The 27,615-nt window shown below is 38.5% G+C and overlaps 1 protein-coding gene across 6 annotated transcripts in view; it reads right to left on the bottom strand.

Moving 5' to 3' along the window:
• The window catches only part of LOC141805173 (disabled homolog 2-interacting protein-like), a 272,306-nt gene that overhangs the window by 209,163 nt on the left and 35,528 nt on the right, over window positions 1-27,615 (bottom strand). Inside the window, exon 1 of one of the 6 annotated variants that reach the window (XM_074689987.1) lies at window positions 17,309-17,547. The exons of the other annotated variants lie outside the window; for them this stretch is intronic. Coding sequence (XP_074546088.1) covers window positions 17,309-17,348 — 40 coding nt within the window. The 5' untranslated portion in view covers window positions 17,349-17,547. Of the gene's footprint in view, window positions 1-17,308; window positions 17,548-27,615 lie in introns of those variants that run through there. 6 annotated transcript variants of the gene reach the window in all.

The following is a 27,615-nucleotide window of genomic DNA, read 5'->3' as shown; positions in this document are numbered from 1 at the left end:
AAAATCTCTGTGGGATATGTGGGATTGCATTCAAAACTCAATAATCGCTCAATCAGAAATAGCTCATTTACACTGACACTGAAGGAGTTCTTCTGAAAAGTTGCCTTTTTCAGTTCCTCGAAACACTATTTACATGTTAACAAAATAGCCCGCTCATTTTCCTTAAAGGTTTCTTTTAAAGAGGGGGTATTGTACCCCCCAATGTTTAAAGCAGGGATGTTTACACAATATTGCCAAAGGTATTATAATTAATCCTAGAGTTTCAAAAATCACTAGCTCATCAACATAAAACAAAATTAAAGTTAAAAAGTGTATTCTTCCTCTTGAGGGTTATCATTCCACTACAGGGAGCTGAAAATGTATTTCTGGCCATTTTCATAATGGCTGCTTATATGAAATCATCCAAACCATTTTTTTTTTTTCTGGAAAATCATTGCTAATTTTTCAAGAAGTTGCGGTGAGAATCATCTAAAGTTATTTTTATTTCAAAGAAGTTTTTTCTTTCTTTTTTAACTGAAAGACTTAATTTTTGATAAAAATAAATAAATCATAAAAAATACAAAAAAATAAAATAAATAGAAATAAAATGTAATAAAAAATAAAAAATAAAAACAATAAATAGATAAATAAATAATAATTTTCAAAAATTGTTGAAAGCATTAATAATCATTTCAGTTCCAAAAAATGACATTTTTTTCTGGCTGTTTCTTGATGAGTCAGGCTTTCCAGGGTTAAGTGACAGTTCTGGATGTCCATACTGAACGTGTACAGATCTATAAACCGCAACATATTCACACAGTATGTTTTAGAAACCAGTGACTCTGTCTTTAAAATGCTTAAAACAGTTCGTTTAAAAAATAAAATAGAATACAAAATACATACTTTATTTTCAACAATTAATAATTGCAATAATGATATGACAATTATAATGGTTAAATGATAAGTTTTTTAATAGAATATAATCGAATACAATTTTTTTTTTAGATTATTATAGTTATAACAATAATGACAATACTACTAATAATAATAATAACAACAACAATAATAATAATAATAATTTATTATTATAATTCTTCTTCTTCTTATTATTATTATTATTATTATTATTATTATTTCTCAATAAAATGGAATATACTTTATTTACAATTTAAATAGCATGAGATCTTAACATCTCCACTAGACTTGTTGAAATGATGAGGTCGTTACAGGTAGGATCTCATAACTGGTTTGTGACATGTTTGAGGAGTGGGCCTTAAACACCAAGGTCTGCTCTTAGCTATGTGTCTTGAAAGCCCTCCAAAGGCTGGCCAATCAGAGGAAAGAAGGTTTTGTGGAGTGGGGGCCTTAAAGAGACAGCAGCTAAAAAAAAGTGTTTCAGACAGAGACTGAAAGGAGTTTTCTAAATCACCTTTTTTGATTGGAAACATAGAGGTGGCATTAGCCTGACATTAGATGCAAGAGCTTTATTCAGAGAAGTAATGTGTCTGCACTGGCTGTGCAAGTATGTTATATTTTTGTGCTCCTTATGTCATTGTGATATACTCGTACATATCTGAATGCAAAAACTATCCTCAAAGGTGGAGTTATGTTATGTTTCCTTCTGTCTCTCCAGATCCCTCACTCCTTCCTTCCTCTAAATAAACACTTACATGTTTCTGCCTCTGTCCTTGGTCAGACATTTGTCAAGCAAAGCATTTGTCCACAGAAGTGACAGCAGCCACCCTCCCTCCCTCCCTCCTCCTGCGTTTCACACTAGTTTACTTCTGGCTACTTCAACTTTTCCCCTTCCTCCTCTCCTCTTATCACTGCATCTCATCACACTGAGAGCCTGAGGGTTAGAGAACAAGAAAAGGACAATATCATATGATGAGTTTGTCCTTGTAGCAAACTGTTGAACTGTGTTGTGTAAGCTTTGTCAAAGAGCGGTCATCACTTTAATTTCTTTGTGTTGCTGTAATGTGTATTTACAGGCTTTGAATAAATAAAAAAACAAAGAAAAAAATCTACGCTTATGCTAATGGCTATGTGAGTCTTACAGCTGTGCCAAGAGCAAAATGCAAATGATTGGAAGCCAACAAAGGGATGTTTGAGAGGTATGCTGATGACTGTGATCACCACCTTTGTTATGTATGTTGGCTTTTTATCTCACGCTCGAGCTGAGGAAATGGACATGAAAGAGTTTCCGAGAGACAACACACTGGATTTTGTCGCCTTGGAGTCATAAATGGATGCATTAGATTTGATAATGGTCCAGACAACTGTGCGTGGCTACATTTCGATACAGTAATTAACCCTTTCATATTCTGAATATTAGCAATAACCCGTTAGATATGCATCGCATCTGTCAATAAAGCCTGCCACCGCTCTACTTCACCTCCTACAACATCAACAGCCCACCAACTTTCCATGCACCTGTGGCTAACCTCAAGTTTTATAGCCCTGGTTAGAAAACTAAATATACAAAAAGACAAATCTGGCAGAGAGTTAGCATACAATACAGATTTAAATTCTGTGTGGATGGATTCAATTAATTGACAACGTGCTGGCTGAATATGCATGCTTGATATGTGAAAATACATTGGCCAACAAAAAAAAAAAAGATGAGTGAGGCAATATAATAACTGTTATCAAATTCAAGTATTGTTTGACAAATTTTAAAATTTTTGTTAATTTTTAAAATTTCAATATTCCTTTAAATTTTGCAGATTTTTTTTTCAATTTCATCTTTTATAATTTTTGAAAATGGTAAGTTCTCTGAAGATTTTGCAGATTCTTTTCAATTTCTTCTTTCAGTTTTTGCAAATTTAACATTCGAATTTTTTTTGCAAATTTTTATTGTTTATTTATTTATTGATTTTTTTCATTTTTTAAACCTTTTTTAATTTCAAAAATGTATATATAGATAAAAATATAAAATGAATTATGTGCTATATTTTGTTTAATATTATATAAATGTATTTTTATATAAAAATAAAAATTTCCCCAAAACTAAACTCAATTTTAAAAAATGTATGCAATTTAAAAAAAAGCATATCTATCAAAAATTTAAAAAAAACTAAGACAATAAAATAAACTCAAAAAAACTCTTTTTTTAGATTATTCACCACAATATTTTAATTATTTATCAATTTTAATACAATGTTTACATAATATTTTACATATTTTGCATTTTATATAATATCAAGATTTTTTGTTTGGCAATACCAAAATCGAGGTTCTTTGTCCAGAAACTTTTTGTTTTTTCAAAATTTGAATTCATTATTTCAGTCTTTGTTTATAAACTGGATTGGAAAAAAATTTCCACTTTTCTCCAGCACTTTTTCTCTGACTCACATGATGTGCATTTTTATGGGAAAATATGGCTGCTGATATAGCCTGTTAATATTATCATCATCAATTAACTTTTTCACATGGTCTCACGTTAAAAAAGCTAACAAAAATCGCAAAAATCACCCCGAAAATGGTAATAGAATCTAATCGCTATACCCCAGTTCAGGGTCTAACTGGGCTTTCCATTAACAGCCATGTGGGCCCCAAACACCATTTCATTCAACAGCTGAAGCAGGGTAGGTGTCAGTGGGTCCCAGTTACATAACCACCATCATAAATAAATAATGTAATAATTAAATAACCACGTAGGAGGTGACAAGAGTCTTCCAGCATCTTAGCTTGTGTAGATCTGTACCCCTCTGATTCTGTACAGTCTGTACGGTAACAAATCACTCATTCCTTGGATCACAGTGGAAGGGACAGACTGTTTACGTCAGCGTGTGGGGGCGACATGAGGTTTTGGAGTAGAGTAAGGTCAGACCAGTTTGACTACAAGGCCACTGCTGGGAAAAAAAAACTTCAAACCAGAGAAAGACAGAGAGAGAAAGAGATGGTAAACAGGAGACAGAAACCCAGAGGCTGAAGTGACACCGTGAATGAGGACTCTGGTATGTGGGCTATAGAGTTACACAGACACAAAAAGTGAAGCAGTGAAGTCCACTCCTACAGACACGCCGGACACGCCTCTCCTTTCATCTCCCTCTCTGCTTGGCCCCCTTTTTGTCTCCTTAATCCCTCACCCCTGACACCTTGTTTATTTTCTTGAGTGTGTTTCCACGTTTGGTAAAAAGTGAAATACTGAAGCAGATTAATGAATTTTGTTTAAAGCATTTTGAGTTGTTGAAGCTAAGTCTCTACCCTTGAGAAACAGGTGAGAAAGAGGAGGAGCAGAGGAGTATTAAAGCAGCAAGGAGACAGCAAAGGACGGGAAATGACTGTTTGATAAAAGAGCTGAACAATCAGCCACAAACACAAGGAACCGTCTAATGTGGATCCTAATGATCTTTCTCTGGGTGTTGTTCAGTCATTCTATCCTCCGCTGAGTGCTCTGATGGTAAACAACACCCACATAATACATGACACGGTGACACTGCTGAGTCTAAAGCAAATTAACACATAAAACAGTTCCTTCAAACCCGAGTGTCTGGCGTAGAGCTGGTCTTTGTTTACTCTCTCCAGAGCGGCAGAGAACCGAAGGAATGTGTAATTCAGCTGTAGGAAGAGTTGGACACCGGACAGGCTGGAATTCAGACAACTGCCATTTTGGAGACAAAGGCACTTGTGTGCGGCACACGGGGTGAGGCTGCTGCCATGACTGCGAGTGCTTTTTATGGAGGGATTCCAAAAGGAATTCAACGTATAAAAGACTGGAACTGGGACACTCAGGGGCCCTGTGGTCTAATAAGCACACCACAGAACTGTGGGAGACTTGGTGTCACTTTTAGCACATTGCTAACACCCACTTCTCCCTGTGGTTCCTGTCAGTCTTTGCCATCAGCTGCAGATTAATATGGATGGTGCCACTATCTTCTTCTGTTGTAAGAAGCAAAGTCAAAATGCTGACTTGATGGGCACTGCCATCTTGCATGGGTAATCACGGCATGCACAAGCGCAACCTCTGTCAGTCAGTTACAAACATTTTTTGGGAGGGGGCAGAGATGGTACCAAGAAGTGCCTACTCGAAGCCGAGAGAGACAATTCCTGCTGAACCAAACCTGGATCTTTAGGAAGATTTGTGCCGCAAAGATGGATCAAGAAAATGGATCTTCTCTTCTTTGAAGGCACTAAAAGGACTGTTCCTTTAAGCTGGCCACTCAAATTGTGTCATACTCAAGTACTATTGCCCCCTTGCTTGCCATTGCCCCACTGGAGAGTACGACCAGTCCCCAGTACCCCAGTATGAACCAGACTTCAGGCACACACTTGGCCCACCAACATCACTGTGAAACGTCTGTTTGCACCAAACGCAATCTCATCAGAGTAATCACAATAAGACACATGGAGCACAGCTACAACCAGGGATGGCTACCAAATTAGGTACTTTTATAGGTACCAACCAAATTTCATCTGTAGTACCAAGTATTGATTCATGTAAAATCAAAAGGTACCATGTTTCAGTACCTAACACATCCTTGTGACTATGAGGTAGTGGTACAGTAGGCATTTCTCCATGCTGGACATGAACACAGCATTGCAAGATTATATATTTCGAAGAATAAATATGTTAAATTGAAGACATTTGGGATTTCATTATTAAAAAAATAATATTCATTTCCACATAAACATGCACAAAAATACCAAAAATTGGTACCCTCGAGTACTGATACCAATTCCCAGGTAACACGCATGGGTACCGTATCGTTTCAAGTGTGGGATGTATCCATCCCTAGCTACAACTTTTTGGCTTAGTTGAGTCTTTTTGGTCCAACACAGTCCTCTGACACTCCTGTTAATGTTTAAACTGATTGTGGAGAAGAGCAGTTGCAGCGATTACAAGTCATGGATCATACCTCATGTCCGCATGCTTGTTTTCATGCATGGGGTGAACCGTGCTGAAGCACACCTCTCTAAGCGTGCCAAAACAGAGAAGTGAACCGCGCTCAAGCCCGGCACGGTTTATCAGTGTGACCGTGTCCTTAGTTTCTTGCACTTGCACCCACTAGCAAACAAACGGAGAACGGATCTTTTTTTTGACGCTACTTATCTTTGATTAAGACATCTTTTTACCAGGTCAAGAGTGACGAGGCAATGCATTGATTTGTAGTCACATACAGTGTTTGGCATATTACTTTAAAAATGTAATTATTGCATTAATTTATTTGGAAAACCTTCAATTTTGCAAAAGAAGTAAGTTTTTGAGAAGGTTTTGTTCTGGGGTTTATAATACATAATACTTTTTCCAAGTTAAAACAAGTGGGCTACTTAAGCCTTACATCAAACCTCAAAAAGCATCCACCCCTCTCCCTGGAGTTGTTTTAATCCAAAGTTGCTGCATGAGATCCTCTCTGACTGCAGGTTACACAGATGCTCACAGGTAGCTGTTTGAGATTTGTTGCTAAAAGTTGACTTTAGCATCAGCTCTTTGTTAAAGACGTCTCAACATGATTCTTCTCATCATTACTCATTGTGTCTGACACTTTTCCCCACATTTTAATTGCTGCTCCTCTCTTGTGCCTGGCTGAACAAGCCAGGTCGGATAAATAGTATCACGCCTCATTTCACTGTTGGTAACGCCATTGTAACGTTTGAAACAGTAATTAATTAGATTACCTGTTACTGGAAAAAGTAACGGCATTGGTAAAGCCATTGTTCCCAACACAGGTTACATAGCAACATTAGCACAAACAGATAAACTCATTTTAGATCATACAATCACTCTCCCATTTAGCTGTCTTTTGCTCTTTTGTCCTTTTTCTTTTTTTGACAGCCCATCTTTAGTGTCTGCCATTGTAAAAAAATAAATCCAGTATCTTCAGGAAAAAGGACAGATCTGCTCATCCTAACCTTTAATTTAAAATATCAACAATGATCAAGATAATCGCGATGAATATGAACTGAAGCAGAACCTGAAGATGTCAAAGGAAAAATGTCTACAAGCGCTAAATCAGTTTAAAAAAAGTTGTTTTGAGGCCGACAGAAAGACAGCATAAAGAACTGGATCTGAAATTTCTAAAAGCCTGTGTCACTGCTTCTCCAAAGCCCTCATTTCAGGCTCAAACTGCTGCATTTTCCCACCAGCGCTGCTGAGATAAACACTCCGGTGGATCATCACAGATCTGAAACTGGGTAAACCACACAAACAAAGAGGGAGGATAAACAAAACAGTGATTAGGATCAGTTTATCTTGCAACTCTAGCATCCCTCCCTCTGATTAGAATCTGGGAGGAAAAAGGCTTAAGTCTGCTGATACTCATGCTCTCTCTGACATCACCTCTTTCCTTTCACACAGTCAATATTTCCTCTCCTCGCTGGCGTCTTCTCTCAGTGTGGGACCGGAGCATTTACATAAGATTCACAGACACATAAAAAGCACATTCCCGACATAAATTTGTTGTGAGCATGTAACAAGCTCAAGGCTGTGTGCTGGCTCTGTTTCTGCAGCTTGCAGTCACTTCGACTTAGACACACATCACACACCGAGGACACGACACACAAATACGCCTGTGCATGCAACACGTTTCACATGTGCTGAAAACACAGCAAAGGCACATTTCTTCAAACGCTCCAACTGCCAGTGAGCCGCTGTCGTCGTCGTCGTCGTCTCGTGCTGGGCTTTTTTTTCCACCCCCTCCCCCTCTGCTGACTGACAGTCTCCCATCAGGGAGGCTTTCTGACAAATGGGGCCAAATGGACTCGTGCCACTGTTGCTGCTGGCCGGGACTCAGCTCTCTGAGGTTATTGCTTAGCTCTGCGCTTACACTGTTATTTATATCCACCATCACCAGTCTAGTTTTCAGTGTTTGATGAACTTTTCATGTGCCGTCTCCTCCGTGGACGGCAGAAGTCATCTCTCTTAATTTACGTTGGGTTGTGAAATATCAGAAAACGTTTAAGACTTCCTTTAAGTTTCACATTCACGCTATAAAAGTGCTAAAGCGAAGCAGATTGAAAAGCGGAAATAGGGAAGGATAGATCACTTTTACTGCTTCACTTTAACTCCAGCGTAAATCTGAAATATAGTTGTTCAGGAAAAGAGCACTGGAGTCAGTAATGGAGGAACATGTTTAGGATCGTAGTAACTTTATATTGATTTAATCAGGGGAGGCTACCACAGTCAGTCTGAGGGGTATCAGAGATCACTGATTGGTCCAAAAACCAGCTAAAGTCTAACTTTCAGGACTGTGGTGGAGTAAGTACTTTGGTACAGATGACATTTAAATGACTTGACAGAACTAGAAAAGGCAGAGCAAACAAATCTATTTGCCAGTAGCTTCTTTGTGGTTTAGCACACAAAGAGACAAATGACATAAGACAATAGAAAAGGAAACAGAGAATCAGATTCAGCAGATTGCCTTCACCATAGATGTAACCGAGGCGTAATGGTGGGACCGAGTCGTTCCAGGGCTGTGTGGGTGTCCTGTGGAGCCAGTCGGTCACAGAGACATTGATTTGCACCATTCATTTGTGTTTTTGGAACAGGACTAAGTGTACTAAAACAAGCAGGGATCCTGGTCTGAGCCACTGGAATGGGCAATGTGAAAAGACGTGAGCCTTCATTCTCTTGGCTAAAAGCTACTCTGTGTCTAAAGCCCCGTTTCCACCAAGCAGTCCGGTTTGGATCAGTACAGTTTGGTATGGCTTAAGCCAAAGAATGGACGTCATCTTGCTCAGCTCAAAGTGAGGTCGCCACAAAAACTGCTCCCCCTGGTGGCTGGCTGCATTAAAGGTAAAAAAATCCATCTCCCAGTCATTTCAGATGGGCTGTGGTCAAACTTTAAAAGATTAATACACCTGGTATAAATGTTTCTCATGTCCGATTGTTGTGGTGATTTGAAGGTATCATTTGGCTGCCTTGGATTCAAGTCCTCTTTTTTCTGAAAAGTTTTGTTTTCATTAGTCATAAGAGGTTAAAAATGAGGTTTTACATCACGTTTAATGATGATTGTCAGCTGCTGTTCTTGTGTATTTTTTTCAGGGATTTTAAAATATGCCGGGAGGTAGAGTCAAGAAGTAATAAGACTCATGAAAGAAAAAAAATAATCATAATTTTTGTCACCTGGCTCCACTCAGATTCTCCCAGAATCCCTCACAGTATCTACTGCGCCTGTGACGGGGGGAATTTTGGCTTCAAAACTGTACAATGGTAAATGGCGGAGCCACGCTGTCCACTCTTTATACAGTCTATGGTGTCCACAGCCAACCGTGCCCCCTCATGTGCAAACCAGAGACTCGTTGAATGATAGTGTGATGCCATAGCAGCACGACAAAGTGTACCCTGCTTACAAATCCAACAAAGAAGAAAAACTCAACGCAGTAAACAAAGAGCAACGATGAAAGACATCCAGCAATTTGTCTTCTTTGTGATTTCTATGTGGCTCTCTGCTACAAAGAACAATCAAGCTTTGTTTCAGAGAAGGCTGTGTGTCACAAGGAGAAATACAACAGCCGATGTCACACAGGAAGTGACTATTCTTTCAACCAATCAATGGTCTGTAGAGTTGAAGCTCCACCTTCTAGGATCGTAACACTTGAGTCTGGCATCCCTACTGAAGGGTACCAAAACATTGTGTCTGCTCTTCTCTGTTATTTGGGATCAGTCAGTGGAAACACTGTAAAATGTGTGCCATGCCGAGCCGAACCAAACTGAACCGCTTGGTGGAAACAGGGATTATGAGTCAAGCCAATCATGCCCTTATATGCGTAAAACTTTCAAATTTAATAACTTTGAAAGTACCGATTTATTAAGGAACTCACCCATGTAAAATGTGTACTGGTAGAGAAATGAACTGTTTTTTGTTTTTTTTATTGAGTTATAAACATGTCTATTTTGGCTTTGTGTGTGTGTGGCACCTGGTGTTTTGCCAGCCAGCCTCAAGTGGACACTCGATGAACTGCAGTTCTTAGCACTTCTGGATTGGCTTCATATTTTAGCCCAGAGGTTGCTGCTTGATCATGACGCACATTTGTAAAATGTAAACACATAATCTTCTCCTCAAAAGGAAAAGAAAACATCTTTTGAAATGCTCCAAAGTTTCCCCACCTGCTTTTGCTCTCCACAGAAATTGTTTTTTCCTGCATAAATCCAGGCCTGTTGATTCATGCCTGATCCAGACAAGATGGACTATAAACATACTGTAAACAGAGACAAGAGCACTTCTTGGTCCTGCTCCCCCACACACGTCACCCATTCAGAAATAAATCACAATTCCTTGACCTCGAATCTATTTATGCTCATTTGGTTTGTAACTACAACGTCGTTTCAAAAATAACCAAGCACAAACTTGCAACCGGGGTTTGGTTTACCTCAAAGAAAACTTATTCCCTCAGGGTCTAGATCCAAAAAGCATAAAGAAAATTGTACAAGAGGCACAAATACAAAACTTTATCAGGATTTTCCGGCTGCAGGACAAATGTGCTGGTCCCAACAAGCTCTAGTTAAAGCTCATCTAATAATGCACTGAGGATGCATTGAGACCTGACTGTTCCACCCACTGTAGAACAGGGTCAGGTCAAGGAAACATTTATCCAAATATGTGGTGTCAACACAAATGTATCCTTGACCTGCTTCAAGGACCACCCAGTCAGGGTTTGTGGGAAAATATAGCTCCATAAAGTCACCAAGTATAGACCACTGGGGTCCTCCCCCTCCCCCCTGTCTCTCTTTGACCCTCTGGGTTTACCCATCTTTTAACTTCTCACTCTACTCTTCGCACTCTGAGTTTAAGGTGTAAAACTTTTTTTATTAAGCAAATACTGATGCAGTATCACAAACTTTTACTCAAGTTACATTTTACCCCCGAAAATAGGCAAAGCATGAAATAAAATCTGTCTCACCTTGATTAAGAGACCCACAAAATGTTGAACAATCATACCACTTCTTCGGAAATCTAAAATACTTTTTAATGGGATTCCTTTCAGTATTTATAAGAGGTGAAAAAATCTGTTGTAGCTTGTGCAAAAGATATGAAAGGTAACTGTTAATTTAAGGTTAAAAACACACCCAACTCATAAATCAGAAGACCACATGGATGATCAGTTTAAACCACTCCTATTCCTCCAGCCAGAAAAAAAAGAAAAGAAACTCTTCTTTAGGCTAACTCTGCGTCAACTCACTGTCCCTGCAAAGTAAAAATAAACATAAACAGAAACATTTGCCTCCAGCTTCAGGGCACTGCCCCATATCCCAGCATGCAGCAGTCTACACAACATCCTGCTGGAAACTGATACAAGTTCACAATCAATACACAATCTGACTTTGCTTTGTTGGTGCTGGCTGTTGGACGTGAGGTGTTGAAAACAAACAGCTGTGACAACTGACCAATAATGGCTCGATACTTGCTGATAGCGTGTGTTTATCCACTGTGGTGCCTCTCAGTGATTTCTACTAATATCTGTTTGAATAGAGCTGTTTTGATGTGTTAAACATACCTCGTCAAAATATTTCACACACTGCCCATGAGTAATAGATATTAACTGAAAATGGTACAACTGAGATAAAGTCTATGCTAACATTTCTACAACAATGTTTTTGGCAACATTAAGCAGATGTTTTGGGTGAAAAGGTTCCAAAAACTCCTCTCTGAACGACCTGTTGTGTACTTAAAATTGAGTAAAATGTTTGTGTACTTACATTACTGGGCCAGTAAGAAGTTAAAGAGCTTCATAAAACTTTTTTTAGAAAGTGGCTGAGTCTGAGCGAGGAGCTAGAACTGAACGTTTTATGGCCCAATGAGAGTATTCTGGGCTGTATGGTGGTGCAGTTGTTTGTGCGGTCGCCTCACAGGGAGAAGATCAAACCTGTGACACAGACCTCTTACCATGTAGGGGTTCACAGCTGGGCATGTCTGTTTCCTTCAATTCGTTTAATGTTTTTTTAATAATAATAATAGTAGTAATAATAATAATAATTAAAAAAAAATAATAATAATAATAAAATAATAATAATAATAATAATAAATACTACTAATACATAATAATAAATACTACTACTACTCAATATAATCAATGAATACATAGAAACCCAGTGACAGGAGGAGAGAACTGAGGCACCACAAGACCCCAACAACACAGACTAAGACCATGAGGACCAGAGGTAAGAATAAGATAGAAATAGAAAAAAAACCCATAAATAAATAAATAAAAAATAAATAAATGAATAAACAAATAAATAAAATATAAATATAAAAATAAATATATATATATATATATATATATATATATATATATATATATATATATATATATATATATATATATATATATATATATATATATATATATATATATATAAATATATATATATATATAAACTTAAATTAATAAATAAGGATTATAAAGTTTATGTTAAAAGCAGTAAATTCTAAAAATTAAATAGGAAGTAAAATGCCAAGTTTATCAAAATAACTAAAGTAAACTAGTAAAAAATATTTTTAAAAATTATGGAAAAAAATGTAAAAACAACAATAAGATGAAAAACAGTATTAAATTATTAGTCAAACAATTAACAAAAAATGAGGGGAAAAAGGAAATAATAAAAAGATGTCACTTAAAAGCAAGACGGTTAAAGGGTGAGTTATGACTTCTTTTGTTTTTTTAAATTTCTTGCTAGTTACCACCTCTTTTTGTCTTTTCTGTGCCACTGAATAATCCCTCATTTCTCATAAATCTTAAGTTAAAAGTCCTTTGAAAAAATTGAGGATTGATTATTCTTAAAACATCCTTCATGTTGTTTCATGATGCAGTTGGAAACTGATGATTTCTTGCGACACTGTCAATAGAAAGAGACAGTTCCTTCTTTGGAATCAATGACTGTTGTTAAAGGGTTTCGACCAATCAGAATCAAGTATTTCACACAGCTAGCTGGTTAGTAAGAAATCCTGGTGATAATGCAGGTTTAAAGATGAAATATTAATATTCTACGTGTTAACACTGAATCAGCGAGTGTATTTAATGTAAAGGGTCTGCTGATAGTGATAAACCTGATATGTCATGTAGATCAGTTTAACTATCATGTGGATGTGGAATGAATTTGCTGACACTATCGTTTTTTTAGCCTATTTTAGCTTTTGTTTTGGTTTCAGTATTAGCTTGTTAGCTCAAAACATTGAAGTTTTCAATTCTTAACTGAAGACTCAAAGGTTTCAATGCCCAACCATGCTCTCAAGAGATAGTAGAGTCTAAAATAAGCTCATTATTCCAACAAAAGTTCAAAATCTAAACACCAAACACAGAAAATCAAGTTTACAGCTGGAGACAGAACAGACTAAACATCAAGCTGCTGTTGTTTTGTCTCTGAACCCTTTAAACAGCACTCGTCTGCCATAGCTGCAGCTTCCTGGAGTGAAGAACGTCTCTTCTCTGCTTAAATAACCTGATTTACCCAGACAGTGTTCACTCTCTGAAAACTAAATTAAACCTTATAAGCCGACAGCCCAGTTCCTAAATTTACACACTCCGCACCACCCAGCCCTGAAGTCAGGCTTGATTTTAGCACATGATACCACTAGCCAGAATAAATCTTTTATTAGATGCTGAACATTCTTCGAGACAAAGCCCTGCAGCACTTTCACCCACAAGACCGCAGTTTCATCTGGAGAAAATCTGGGAAATTTGGGAATGTTTTCAGAAACCCTAATCCACGTCAAAGAAAGCCTCTTGTTTGTCACAGAGAGGCTTTGGAGCAAAGGAGAAAAATCCTAACTGGTTAGACCCGCTCTATCTGAATGAAGTTTTGCACAAACACACATAAAGTTGGTTTCTCCTCTCGCGCATGGGCTGGAGTCCAACCTCTCCCGACTCAGACAATAACACAGAGATCTATTTACATGTCAGTGAGGGCAATGGATGAGGACTTCTCCCTGTCCTCTGACTCCTTCATGTCTCTGAGCTCCTTAAGTCTGATGCCTGCAGGAAAAATTGGTTGTACGGAGAGCAAAAGCAGGTATGCATTCAGCCACAGTGGCATCCTGGCTCGTTATTTAAGCATGCCTAACATTAGATGAGGAATTTTCATCATATATCTTACTTCCATCTGAGAAATAAGTTTTCTAAAGTAGTTGAGTACTTCTCTTGGGGAGAGAGCTGACAAAGTATTTTTGTTGGGCTAGTGCTTAAACATGTGTATTAAAATGAATGAAGTACTGAAGAAAACATTTCATTAAAAAACTAATTTATCGCAGTTTATCATTTATTGTTATTGTATTAAAAAAAGGGTAAAGAAGTTGGCAAGATGATGCCAATGGGTTCATTTTTGCGCACAAAGAAGTTGCTCAAACTCTTCTGGGTCTGGGGTCAGCTAAGGGACTATTTTGGTTTTAACCATTTCAGAGGTTAAGAAATGCCACTCTATGCTGAACTGTTTTTCTATACACCATTTTTGCATTATTTTTGCGCGTATTGCGCTGTTCAGACTGTACTGGAAAGTACTGTGTTTCATGAGTTTTATGTTTATAAAAAGTCATTTGCGATTAATTGTGATTAATCATGATTACTAACAATTAATTGTGATTAATTTCAATTAATCACGATTAATTGCGATTTATCGTAATTACTCAAACAGACTCTAATTAGTTAAAAAAAAAGATTTATCCAGTCCCATCACTAATTGTTTGTATTACAAATCAGCATTAAGTTATTGTTTTTTTCAATAATTGCGTTGCAAATACTACCCCCCAAAAAATAAATAAATAAATAAATAATTAAATAAAGTAAATACTTAAATTAGTCAATTAAAGTATTGTCTGTGTTAATAATAAAAAAGTTAGCCACAGTAAAGCTTATGTGTATCTGACATTTAACAGTGAAACTGTGACTCACCACAAATAGAGGATCAAGCAACACTTTTGAATATAATTAATTTCAGTTTTGGGATTTGTAATCTGGTCACCTGCTATAACTAAGCAACTGGCTATGGCACGGGGGGAGGGATCTGGAGAGGTAAGAGCAGGCTAACCATGCTAGCGCTAGCAAGGCAAAAACTGACGAGATTATGAAAGATATCTTACATCTTTGTCATCTAGCGTCCAAGTTTTCAGTCCCTTTCGGTTCGGTCTGACTCATTATTTTACAGATTTTATTGTTAGCATCGGAACTAAAGCTTGGTTAATACTAGCATCAAATTAACATTGTACAAAACGCTGTAGGTCTGCTTGAAGGTGGCCCTTTTCTTTTGCAGGCAGCTACACACATAGCCCTACTTGCATCCTTTCCTTAATGTTACTACACATCAAAACAAAGCAGTCTACAAACTCTGTGGTTGGTTCACTGAGTGGGATCGTGTTTCCTGTTTTGACAAAATTCCAGATTGTTCCTTTTTTCTCCCTCTATCCTTCCTTGTTTCACTTACTGTATATAATTTCTAACTTTTTTTTACAATCAAAATCAGTGTGAAAACAGCATAAAGGAGACATAATGGGACTAGAAACAGGTGATCTTGGAGTTATCGGACAATACTGCCCCCTTGTGTTTTGGAGGAGCACTGTGGAGGAACAAGAACATATGTAAGCAGCAGTATGTAGCGATCACAGCTGCTTTACTAGTTGATTCCCTTTGTGCTGATGATTTAAATTTTAAGTTTGAGTATAAAAGCTTAGTTTCTTTCCCTGATCTTATTCCCTTTTATTTGCTTTTAATTGTTTTTAGCATGATTTTTTTATGTGTCTGTTTTTTCCTTTCTGTTTTTATCATTGTATTTCTTTCTACCTGTACAACACTTTATTTACAGCTGTGGTTGTTTTTGGAAGTGCTTTATAAATAAAGTTGGTATGGTATGTTTTGATATCATCTGAACGGAGATAAGAATACTAGTTTTACTGAGTGTGTAAATTTGAATACCACAACCTTGAAGTGTGAACTAAAACTGCAGATGCCTCAGAAGTGACACCCCCATGAGCTAATCTCAAAGTAAAACCTTTTCCGAATATCATCTGAAGTAGTTTCCAAGTTTGTCCAGCATCAGCAACCACTTGCCTGATCCAGGAAATAGGTGGATGGATGCATTAACAGCGGCTGTGCTGCAGTCAGCAGAATGCAGAGAGGAGATACACTTCTACTTTAAATGCAAAACAAACATACGAGGAGAATACAGATAAAATACACTGAGTAAGATATGTGTGTTCATGCATGTGGTTGTGTGTGAGTGTAAATTGATGCCGACACAGGGAGCGTGAACTCTTTCCCAGGCTCATGAGGAGGTGAGAATGTAATCGGATGATATCAGATTATTGCCCTTTCTGATTGCACTTTTCTATTTATACTGCGCCGTCAGACGAGGATCTGGTATTCTCTTTAAGAAGCCAGCTGATTGGTTGAGGAGTTGGTGGATGAAGCCTCACAAAGAAAGAACTGAGAGACTGTGGAGAGAAGTTTTGAGGCCTCAGGGGATGAACTTCTTCTTTTGCAGAGTCCTTTTTACTTCCTCTGTCATGGCAGGGAGCCCTGTGCGTACAGCGCTGTGGCTCCGAGAAACGATGGTCTCTTGAAAATATGCTCTCTGTTGACTCATTCTGTTACCACATTCTTCATCAGCAGAGTCCTTCCCATTGGCTATGAAGACAAAACACCATCTCCTCTGGCCCACTTAATAACACACCATCTTTTCTGCCTTTTAACTATCTAGTTTAGAGTCTAACATTTGCAGCAGCGGAGAAAGAGGGAAAAAAGGAGCAGTGGAAAATGAGGGGGAAGAGAAAGCACTCTCACTGGCCTACAGTGCAGTCTAGATCCCCCTGGATTTATTTGTGTGCATAACTCTTTCTCTTTCTGTCTCCCCCCCACTTTCATTCTTTGCTGCGTCTTTAACACAAACACCCACACGCTGCAGCCGCCACACGGAATACAAATATACAGATCCACCATCAAATTATCTTGCAGCTTTTGAAGAGAAAACGCTACACCCACGGTCCCTCACATCTGCCACGGTTAATTATTCCATTCAAAGAACAAGAGGAGAGCTTCCTGCTTCACGGAGCCCACAAACACCGACAGCCAGATGGAAGACGACACATCCAGAGGGACGCCGTTCAACATTCCTAACTTTTTCTGCATCCGTGAAAACTTTCTGACCTTGTTGTGGTGACGAGAGGAGAGTGAGGTGTCGTCGGCGTAGTGTTGATTTCATCACATCGCCATGTAACACCCCTCACCCCTTGACCCCCAAGCCTAACGGGACACTGAAGTCCCATTCATCTGACCACAGAGGTCCCAGTCAGCAGCTCAAGAGCCAAATGGAGAAGCAAGCTAACAGAGAAACCATGTGACCTTTTTCTCTTCTTCTCCAACTTTTCCAACATTTTCAACAAACATCACGCAGCTCACTCACCATTCTCCGCCTCTGCTTGGGTGCTGGTGTCAGGGTCCATGTTAAATTCACAGCTTGATCAGCGCAGAGATCGTTACACCCATATCCTCAAGGCGAAGTCTGATCTGTGACTGATCTGAGAGTATTCCTACAACCGAGCTGGTTTGTTTCTCCTGCTCTGCTCCTCACTCAGAGCTGCTGGCTCGGGTCTGGCCCCTGCAGCCTGCCAGCTCAGCTCAAGCTGCTACCGCTGTGTTACATCTGTCTGACCGAGCGTCTCTCTGGAGAGCAAGGGAAGGGGAGTGAGTATAACGGAGCACGGGACGGGAGGGAGGAGGAGGAGGAGGAGGAGGAGGGAGCAGTTTCCACATTGTGGTGGAGAGAAAGGGAGATATGGGTGGAGAGGGCTGTGCTAAATGTTTCCACTTTGATCAGTTTTACACCCTCAGCAGATTTTTCTCATCATGAGGAGAACTTAGTACCAAAAGTTTGGAAAGCAGCGACATGCCAGAAGAATTTAGGGACTTAAACAGGACCACGGCCTGGATTTGAACAATGGGTCGACTCAAAGAGAAAAAAAAAAGTGTCCCGTTTGGCACAATCTGGCACAGAAAACTGCTCGTGCTGCTTAAGCTGACCTGAATTGACAGCTTGTGTGGCAAAATACCATCAGTGCTGAAGCTAAGATGAAAAAATTAACTACTTACAGTCAACAAAAAGTACTCGAAAAGTGTTTCTCTGAGCTCGAAGCAGTGTCTTAAAATAGTTTTATTTTGGCACACATCCTCTAAAAGTTTGAAATCTTCTCTTCATGGTGATTTAAAACTAAGAAACTTGTACATTTTGAAAGCCAGAACAAAAAAAATGGTCGAGTTTTGTTATTAGAGTAAATGAAAAAATGTCCATTCAGATCTGATTTAAAAAGCAATGAGAAAGATGAGAGAAAAAAAAATCATATCAACACAAGACAGGAAATCAGATACAAAAGATGTTTCTAGAAACAAATGTTCAAGTTGATTAAAAAGAAAAAGAAAAAAATAAACAAGCTGAGGGGTCAAACAAGAGAAAAACACCCCCAAAAAAATAAAAGTTGGAAAAAAAATCCATTATTATCCAAACACAGCTCCTGCTTGTGGCAGGAGGCTGCATTACAGCTTTAAAACAACAGTAAAAGGTGCTGTAGGCCCATTCTGAAAAAAATATTGAGAACTGTGTTTAGCAGGAATAGATTTATGCTTGAAGACAAACAAGGCATGTATGACAACCCTATCTGTTCCCCAAGTTGAGCTACTTGATAAAAAGAAAACAAAAAATCAAACAGAAAAACATTTAAAACTACACAGCTTGGTCACCTGACTAGTTTTTATAAAACTGACTCAACAGTAAATATGTTAAAATGTGTAGTCAGCCTTATCGACACATGTACAGGAGCTTTTGTATCATTAAAAAATGCACAAAGGTATGCTGGGATGGTCTAGTACTGAGGTCTGCAACCTTTACTTTCATAGGAGCCGTTTTGCCTCAGCTCACATTGATTAAAGTCATTCTGGAGCCGCAAAATCGACGTTATCTTTACAATTAAGATAAAAAAGTGAATAACATAAAACAAAGTTAAAATCTAGTAAATAATTATCTAACTGAGAATTTTTTTGAGATTATAAAATTAGACATGTGATGTCTTAGATGTCTTGTAAATAATTCACAACATTTTTAAATTTTGCAAAAGTTTCGATTTAAAATTTTCAAAACGTTCAAAAAGTTTCAGAATTTTGGGGAATTTCAAAAAGTGAAAAAAATATATATTTTTATCAAAACAAAAAAAAAATGCAAAAAGAAATATACATTTTAAAAAAGGACACAATTTTTGGAAATTTCTACACTGCAAAAAAAAGGTAGCAAAAAATTAAAAAAATGCCTTTTTTTTTAATTTAAATGTAAGAAATGATGATCTATTGCATATTTAGTTCAACAAAATGTTGATATATGATATTATTTAGGGTCAATGTTTTTACTCATCAGTACCATGTGTAAGAAAAATAAAATTCCTTTATTTCAATTGTATTTTTAAAATCTATAAGGTCCCATTGCAAAGGAGTCCCAGAGCTTCATGATGCTCCAGAGTTGCAGTTTGCAGACCCTTGGTCTAGTCGTTAAGTCATGTGCCCCATGAAGTCAGCCCTCCAACAGACAGCCTGAGTTTTAATTTTGAGTAATATTTTGATTTACATAAACATCATCTCTGTTTTTCCCAGTTAAATGTGTAGAATATTACATATTGATAGTGATACTATCGTGTCGTGACCTATGATGTGTATCGTATTTGGAGGTTCTTGCCAACACTCACCCCTAACCTCTGGTCTAAAAAATAGGGGGCAATGCAGAAGTTCTAAAATCTGCAGTTCATCAACTGTCCACTTGAGGCTGACAGGAAGTAATCGAAACCACATTTACACCAAGTCAAAAATAGAGAACATTTTCACAGCAGAAATAAACACAGAAAATGTCTCCTGTCTAATTAATCTTAGAGCATAGAGTATCAGGGGAGTACTTGTTCCCTACTTAGGTAGTTAAGAAGATATTAAGAACATGAGTTTGTCCAATCAGAGGCAGAGCTTGGATGATTGACAGGCTGGTGCCCTATTGCTTTTAGAGTGGAGATTCAAAGCCTATCCCATTTCCACCATGGCATCTGTTGACAATTTGTTCCAAAACTCTGTTTTGAAAACAGACTAGTGATGTCACAGAGACTATGTCCATTTATTATACAGTCTGTGGTTCATATAAAGGGAATTTTTTTAATGCTAAAACAAAAGTTGTTTAGGTAGCATATGGATATCATTCTGTTAAAAAGCTGGCTTTTCTATCATAGTTGTTTATGGTACAGTAGTACTACTGTGTTTTTATTCCCAGTTCTTATTTTAATCAGCTAATGAGGATGTTACATCCATGTATCCACCACTCCTGGCACTTGTCCTTTCAGCAACACTTACATGGCCAAATGGACTCCTGCCAAACTCTACTTTAATCTCAGCCATCCAAGGGCCTTAATGACTTATGGCCTCACATATTGGAGATGTTTGGAGTTCATCAGGTCGGCAAGACAAGACGTTGACAAGGCAAAAAAAATCCATTATTTAGTCGTGTTCTTGCAGAAAGGACTGCAGGGACTGGCAACAAGTCAACAAAAAGCATTTTGGCTAATGAGAGCTAATCGTGTTTATAAAATCTCAGGGCAGAGAAAAACAGGTCATGGTGAAACCAATCATTAGGGTGAATTTTAAGGCACTTCAAATCCATTTGAGGCTATCAGGAACATTCAGCAGTCATCAGGCAACAAACCATTTGTACTGAATGAAATGTCAAGTGTTGCCTCGATGAAAATATTCATAAGTAAAACAAAAGCTCAAAGTAGGAAAACATTTGACATTGCTTCCAAGATTTTCACAAAGACAAACCTCTCTGAGTGAAATTAAGTGAAATTGGTTGTTCTGGAGGCGGGAGAGAGCATGTTTGTGCCAAAACGTGACGAGTTGAAAAGAAAAGAGGAAGAAGCACTCACTGTTCAGTCGGTGGATAAGACAAGATGAGAGCCCCCTTCTGAGCTGCTGTGGATTTCTATTCATCCCAGAGTTGTTTTTATTCATCACGCTGCTTATTGAGAGCCAGTGTCACACAAGGACAAGTGCAGGTGGGGCCCACAGTGATGAATAATTTAGTAAGTGTTTGTAGTGCTGTGATACAGGTGTACACAAGCACTCATTAATGCAACTTTAAAGGTTAGGCGCCGAATGAGACGAGAACATGTTGCTTTTGTTTGTGAAACTGAATGTCACCCGGACATGTTTCCTTCTTTGTCTCTTAGGAGGGGGTATTTTACTTTTTGGGGGTTTATATTATCCCACCTGTACCCAGGTAGTAGCTTTACACGATCCACGGCTGAAAAAAAAAAATCATTAAAGTTTTAGAAAAATGATATTTCAGCATCTGTTTTTTGTGATTTCTCTTTTAACGAGTTTCTAAGTGATCTTGAAAAAGTCTCCCTTCTAGATATATACCTGATCGTAATCCACTCTTTAAAATGAGATTATCAGCGCCAATATTAAAGTTACAGGTTGTTTCAAAATGCTACTGTCAGACAGAAAAAGAAAAGAAGAGCAGAAGAAAGATAAACACGAGAGAGATAGAGCACGAGCTAAAGGCTAATAGGGCTAAACTGTTTGTGCTAATGTTGATTCCAACCCACAGTCAGCAGTTATTCTGCAGTGGTCTGTTCAAACTTGAGAGTCTATCAATAAAATGAAGAGTGAGGTTACAATAGCTCTGATTGGTGGATGAGAGGCAGGACATAACCAGGATTCACTGATGTTACACATTACAGACATGTCATAGAGCATCAGGCGACCAATAGCACTACATAGAGCTGGCTACTAAACTACATACAAACTGACAGTGCTTACTTGTTGTCACATTAGCCTACAGATATGCCGTAGCACTGGGCTGCCGATAGCACTACATTCAGCCGGCTACTACGTTTGCTTGTTGTCACATTTCAAACCCTAGCACTATGTAACTGTACTGATAAATACCTTACCTCTGCGGGTCCTATCCAGTAAAAAGTTGTCTTGGAAAAAGATTTTTTTTCTCATCAGATCTCCATTTAATTCCAACAAAATACACGTCTCACTAAAAGTAATTTACGACAGTGTGTGTGAGACTCCGGGCCAGAAGGTGGCGTGGCAGCCCAATTAAAACACATCCTCTTCATAGCATCTTTAAGGGGCCATTTACACGACAACAGTTTGAACGGCAAAAGTTTTGTTGCATTTCTGTCTCACGGATTTACACGGAAGCAGCGTTTTAGCCAAACTAAAACGTAAACTTTTGAACGTGTCCTCCAGAGTGTAATTTTTCTGGTCTACCGTGTTGTGCTTGCGCTGCTGAATCTGCTGACTGTCTTTCAACAATGAGCATTTGTTGCTCCACTTCTGCTCAAAGCATTCACCAAAACACCAGGTGGCTCACCTCTGCTTCGGTGGAGATAGCACCACCTACAGGCCTGGCATGCTTACTACAGTGTTTTCAGTCCCTTGGCGTTTCGGTGTAAACGCAGATTTTTTTTCACTACATTTTAGCGTTTTGGGTGGAAACGTTTTGTAAACAGGGTCGGAGGCTCCAGACTCCACAGAACCATGTCAGGGGGCAGAGCTATGGACAGGCCTTAATGTTTGAGGCCCACACCCTCAACAGCCATAACTACTAACTGTATTGTTTAGGTTGTACCATTTTAAGGAGTCCACAGACCAATAAGGTATTTCTACATCATAAGAAAACTTAACTTTTAGTATGGACATCCAGCATTATGATTTATACTAATGCTTTAAGTATGGGAAAGCATAATACCCCCTCTTTAAGGAATCTCAGCTGTGTTAGAATAAATGACACACAGATGGACAAACATGGTTATAGATATTGTGTCAAAAATCCAAGCTCAGCCACTGATAGAGTTGAGAGTTGACCTGTAATGAGCGAAGTAGCTGGCAGACCTTGTTGTTTCGTCCTCTGTCTTCCTCAAATAAACAAAATCAACTGAACCATAGATCCAGCATTAGGGCGACTCCTGTCCCGCCTCATCATCATGTCATAACTTGTTCCAGTGGACTGAAATTGATGGTGTGTGTGATTTGCCACTGAACGTTTGCAGCACAAAATTGTCCTTGTCCTTTTTTTAAAAGGCCGTACTTGTGCTGTGCTGGGAATTTTGGGTCTCAGCCATAACTTTGAGACACAAGGACATCTCGTCTCATCATCTGCATTTAGCACTTCTGATACTCACGGCTAGAATGTGACCTCACTTCAGAGATAAGGGGTTTGATAGAAGAAATGTGTCCAAAGAAGGCACATGACATGTTTAAAGTCTTTAAATCTGCTTTCTTCCTCATTCTGATGCTGGGTTTGGACTTCAAAAGGTCATACTGAACATGTCTACATGTCTAAATGCATTTAGTTGCTGCCTTGTGATTGGCTGATTAGATATCTGTGTTGCTGAATGAGTGTACCTGATAAAATGATCTGTTAGTGTGCATAAACCTTACATAAACACTGAAGCAAATCAAAGAGTTGAAAGAAAGTTTCAGAGCAGCTTTGCTACTCTGACTGTATAGGCCATGATCAGTATTTACTGAAAGAAGTAATATCCTGTTATAGCTGTATCACCGTTTTCAATCAGGAAATAATAACCCAAGTTTGGACCTCGTCATAGCTGGCAGCCTTTTTTTGTGATTGAAAAATACCAAAACATAACTCCATTAAATGAGCCTCATACTTTTACCAGGGCTGTCAAAACATTAGTTTTTCAAACTGCCCACAGACCTGAGTCTTCTACAGTTATCAGTTAGCAACCCCTCTTTGGTTTCATCCCCAGGTCTGCTGTGATTCACACACTCTAAATGAGCATCTTTTAAAATGAGATTATCAGCGCCAAATTAGTTCTTTCTGAATGCCATTTTTGAAGACCTAAACGATTTCTGCGATTAATTTTGTAGTGATGGTGGACACTGGAGCCTAACTGTCAGACAGAAAAAGGAAAGAAGAGCAGAAGAAAGATAAACAGGAGAGAGATAGAGCACGAGCTAAAGGCTAAAAGGGCTAAACTGTTTGTGCTAATGTTGACTCCAACCCACAGTCAGCAGTTATTCTGCAGTGGTCTGTTCAAATTTGAAAGTCATTCATTCATTTTCTACTGTCTGTCCTGTTCAGGGTGTCTGAAGTCTATCCCAGCTCTCTTGGGCGAAAGGCAGACTACACCCTGGACTAGGGATGGATACCGAATCAGGTACTTTGACAGGTACCAACCAAATTCTGTCTGTAGTTCAGAGTACCAGTTTATGTAGAATAAAAAGGTACCATGTACCATAGGAACTCAAACCCATCCTTGTGACTGTGAGGGAGTGGAAGAGTAGGTGATTTTCCATGCTGGACATGAACACAACATTGCAAGTTTATATACTGAGAAAAAAAAAGTTAAATAGGAAATAATGGGATTTTATTATTATACAAATTAACAATCAATAATTAATTACCACAAGAACACACACATAAGTACAGAAAACTGGTACCGTTGAACAGCGATACTGATTGCCAGGTACCGGGCATTGGTACCGTAACATGTGAAAGGTAAAAGGTACCCATCCCTACCCAGGACTGACACAGGAACAGTCACACACTCACACCTATGACCAAATTAGAGTCGCCAATTAACCTGATGAGTATGTTCTTAACTGTGGGAGGAGCCGAGGTACCCAGAGAGAACCTACACATGCATGGGGAGAACATGCACACCCCACACAGAAAGGCCCAACTTACCTAAACCGGGATCGGACCTGGTGACCTTCTGCCTGTGAGGCAACCAAGCTAACCACTGCACCACCATGCAGCCCAACTTGTGAAACACCACTCAGATGAAGAACAAGGCAACGTTTACTCTGCTTGGTGAAGCTGTAGTTGGGTAAGGAAGATTATATGTACACAGCACTGGGCATTCCACATGGCCTGGTACATTTCGGTACAAACTGAGTTTACAAAGTTTGTAAAAAAAACTGTAGCGCTTCATAACTATACATTAATACATTACCATGTCGCTTTGTATCCTCTAAAAAGTTTTCTTGATCAACAAAATTAGTGTTAACCCTTGAACACCAATTCTGTCTTTGTGTTTTTAGTGAATTGGAAACAACTCCAATTATCATGGTTCAAAGTATTCCAGAAAAATTGGCAAAAGCATTTACTTACAGGATATTTTTTAACCGTTTTATGGAGGTGGGCAAAAAAATCCAAATATGATAAATCAGGATGTTTTGTTTGGCAATATCAAAATCTGGATTTTTTGTCAAAAAATCTTTTTTCTTCTTCAAATTTGAATTCTTTGTTTATAAACTGGATTGGAAAAAGTTACCACTTTTCTCCAGTAGAGGGCGAAATATTTCTCTCTGACTCACATGATGTGCATTTTATGGGAAAATATGGCTCCTGATATAGTCAGGTCAATTATAATTATCATCATTATTTAACTTTTTTCACATGGACTGGTGTTACAAAAGCAAACTAAATTTCGCCAAAAACGTAAATATTGAAGACTCGCAATTTAAATCGAATCAGCACCCCAAAAATCGGAATAAAATCGGATTACAAGAATAGCGTATCGACCCAGCCCTACCATTTTATAGACTTTTTGAGGTTCCAGTGTTAATGGGTTAAAAGAAATTGTTCAAAACTAACACACATCTTGGTAAAAGTCACATTCTCACAACAGTGGGTGCTAGTGCTCATGGGAAGCACAGTCTTTATCCTGGAAAAACACCAGCTTTTTCAAGATAGCCCTCACAGCCCCTTTTAGCAAACATCCTGGATGGGTTAATCTGAAAATCTTTGAAATCAAGATGAAAAAAGAAAAAATTATACCTATAAAATAATTCAACTACTACGAAAAATGATTTTTAACAACTACTCTTCCAACAGAATTTCATATAAGCTTCCTTATGTGGAGTTTCCAGCTTCCTACAGCTGTAGTTTCAGATAACGTTGACCTGAGTGTTTCTTTGTGATGGTTAAGAGTTAATTACTTAAAGTCTCTTAATCCAAATCTTTGTGACAAATCCTCACCATGAGCTCTGATTCTGATCCCAGGACAAAGCCCAAAGACCTACGCCACAGTCTTGGCTAAAAAATGCTTACACAAGAATGTAAGCTCAGCTGAAACTTTAAAATATCAAGGAAACAGGAACACAATAGCTCAGGAATTATTAAAGCCTGCACTAAATGCCTCGTGCTTTACTACAACAGTAATTCAGAGGTGGGTTGTATGAGGTTACATTCCATTTACAAACCCAGCAACAGAGACTGTGAGGTATGTGTCAAAGCTCGGCGCCCTCTAGTGTTTCATTCTGCCTGACTCCCACTTTCCCACACACTGTTTTCAGCTGTTTTCACCCAGATGATCTCTTCCCGACCTACTTTGTCATAAAAGCAACATGGAAAAAATACAGCATGACACCTGCTGTCAGACACCAGAACATTTTCTCAGGGTATGCTGAGGAGGTTTGGATGGAGGAAGTTTCTACGGAGCAGCAAGCTCTCCATCTAGTGGATGTGAGGTGGAAGAGGAGCGAATCAGCAGTTTAGAGGAGCAATGCACGGCTCACTTGCATGATGGCAGTGAGGAGCAGGAAGGAAAATGCTGCATGTTTAACCTTTAAAAAGTGCAGAGGGTTTGTGAAAGGTTAAGTTTGAGTTGGGATTTTGCAGTGAACATGGAAAAAAAGCTCAAACTGGGCTAACTACATGGTATCAACTGTTATGGCACAAAGAGAGCCAGAAGGGGATGAAAGCCTGACTGTGAAGGGGAAACAGCTATGACAGACCGGCTTCCACCTTTTAGTAAACACATTTGCTGAATATTGTACCATTGATCAGCACTTCTTTGTTAAACTTTTCTTTGAATCCTTCTCGCTCTGCAGCAGTTGTGTGATCATATCACAAACTCATTTGGAGTTCAGTGCAGCTGCTCATGTGACTAACTTAAGCAGGAAAAATGCTATGTTTTTTAGACACACACATTATAAATGTGTTATAAATAATACACGTATGACCCCCAACATCCCATAATTTCCTCTTTAACACCAACTAGACACACTAAAACTCCTGTAGTTTCCAGTAGGAATGTAATAAACACATCAAACCAACTTCAAAAACCCTGATTTATACTAAGATAAACTCAGAACATCCTATAGTATACTCTTTAGCGCCACCTAGGCACTCAAAAACACACAAAAATGTCTCTAACAGGTGCTAGGAATGCTCAAAAACTCACCCAAACTGCCCCAAACCTCAGGATTGGCAGAAAATTCCAACCAGTACTGGAATAAATCCTGAACATCCCAAATATGCTCTCTAGCACCACCTAGGCACTCAAAAACACACTAAAATGTCTCAAACAGGTGCTAGGAATAATCAGAAACTCACCAAAATTGGAACAAACCTCAGGATTGGCTAAGAAATCCAGACAAAATTGATATTAACTACAAACATCCAATAATATGCTCTCTAGCGCCACCTAGGCACTCAAAAACACACTAAAATGGCTCTAACAGGTGCTAGGAAATATCAGAATCTCACCAACATTGGCCCAAACCTCAGGATCGGCAAAAAATTCCAGACAATACTGAAATAAACCCTGAACATCCAATAATTTGCTCTCTAGCGCCACCTAGGCACTCAAAAACACACTAAAATGGCTCTAACAGATGCTAGGAATGCTCAAAAACACACCAACA

This window comes from Halichoeres trimaculatus, unplaced genomic scaffold (assembly GCF_033239565.1).
Source record: "Halichoeres trimaculatus isolate MK-OKI-2021-1 unplaced genomic scaffold, fHalTri1.1 fHalTri1_scaffold_16, whole genome shotgun sequence".
NCBI lineage: Eukaryota > Metazoa > Chordata > Actinopteri > Labriformes > Labridae > Halichoeres > Halichoeres trimaculatus.
The sequence above is the reverse complement of the archived record's forward strand: the minus strand, read 5'-3'. Positions and strand labels throughout refer to the sequence as shown.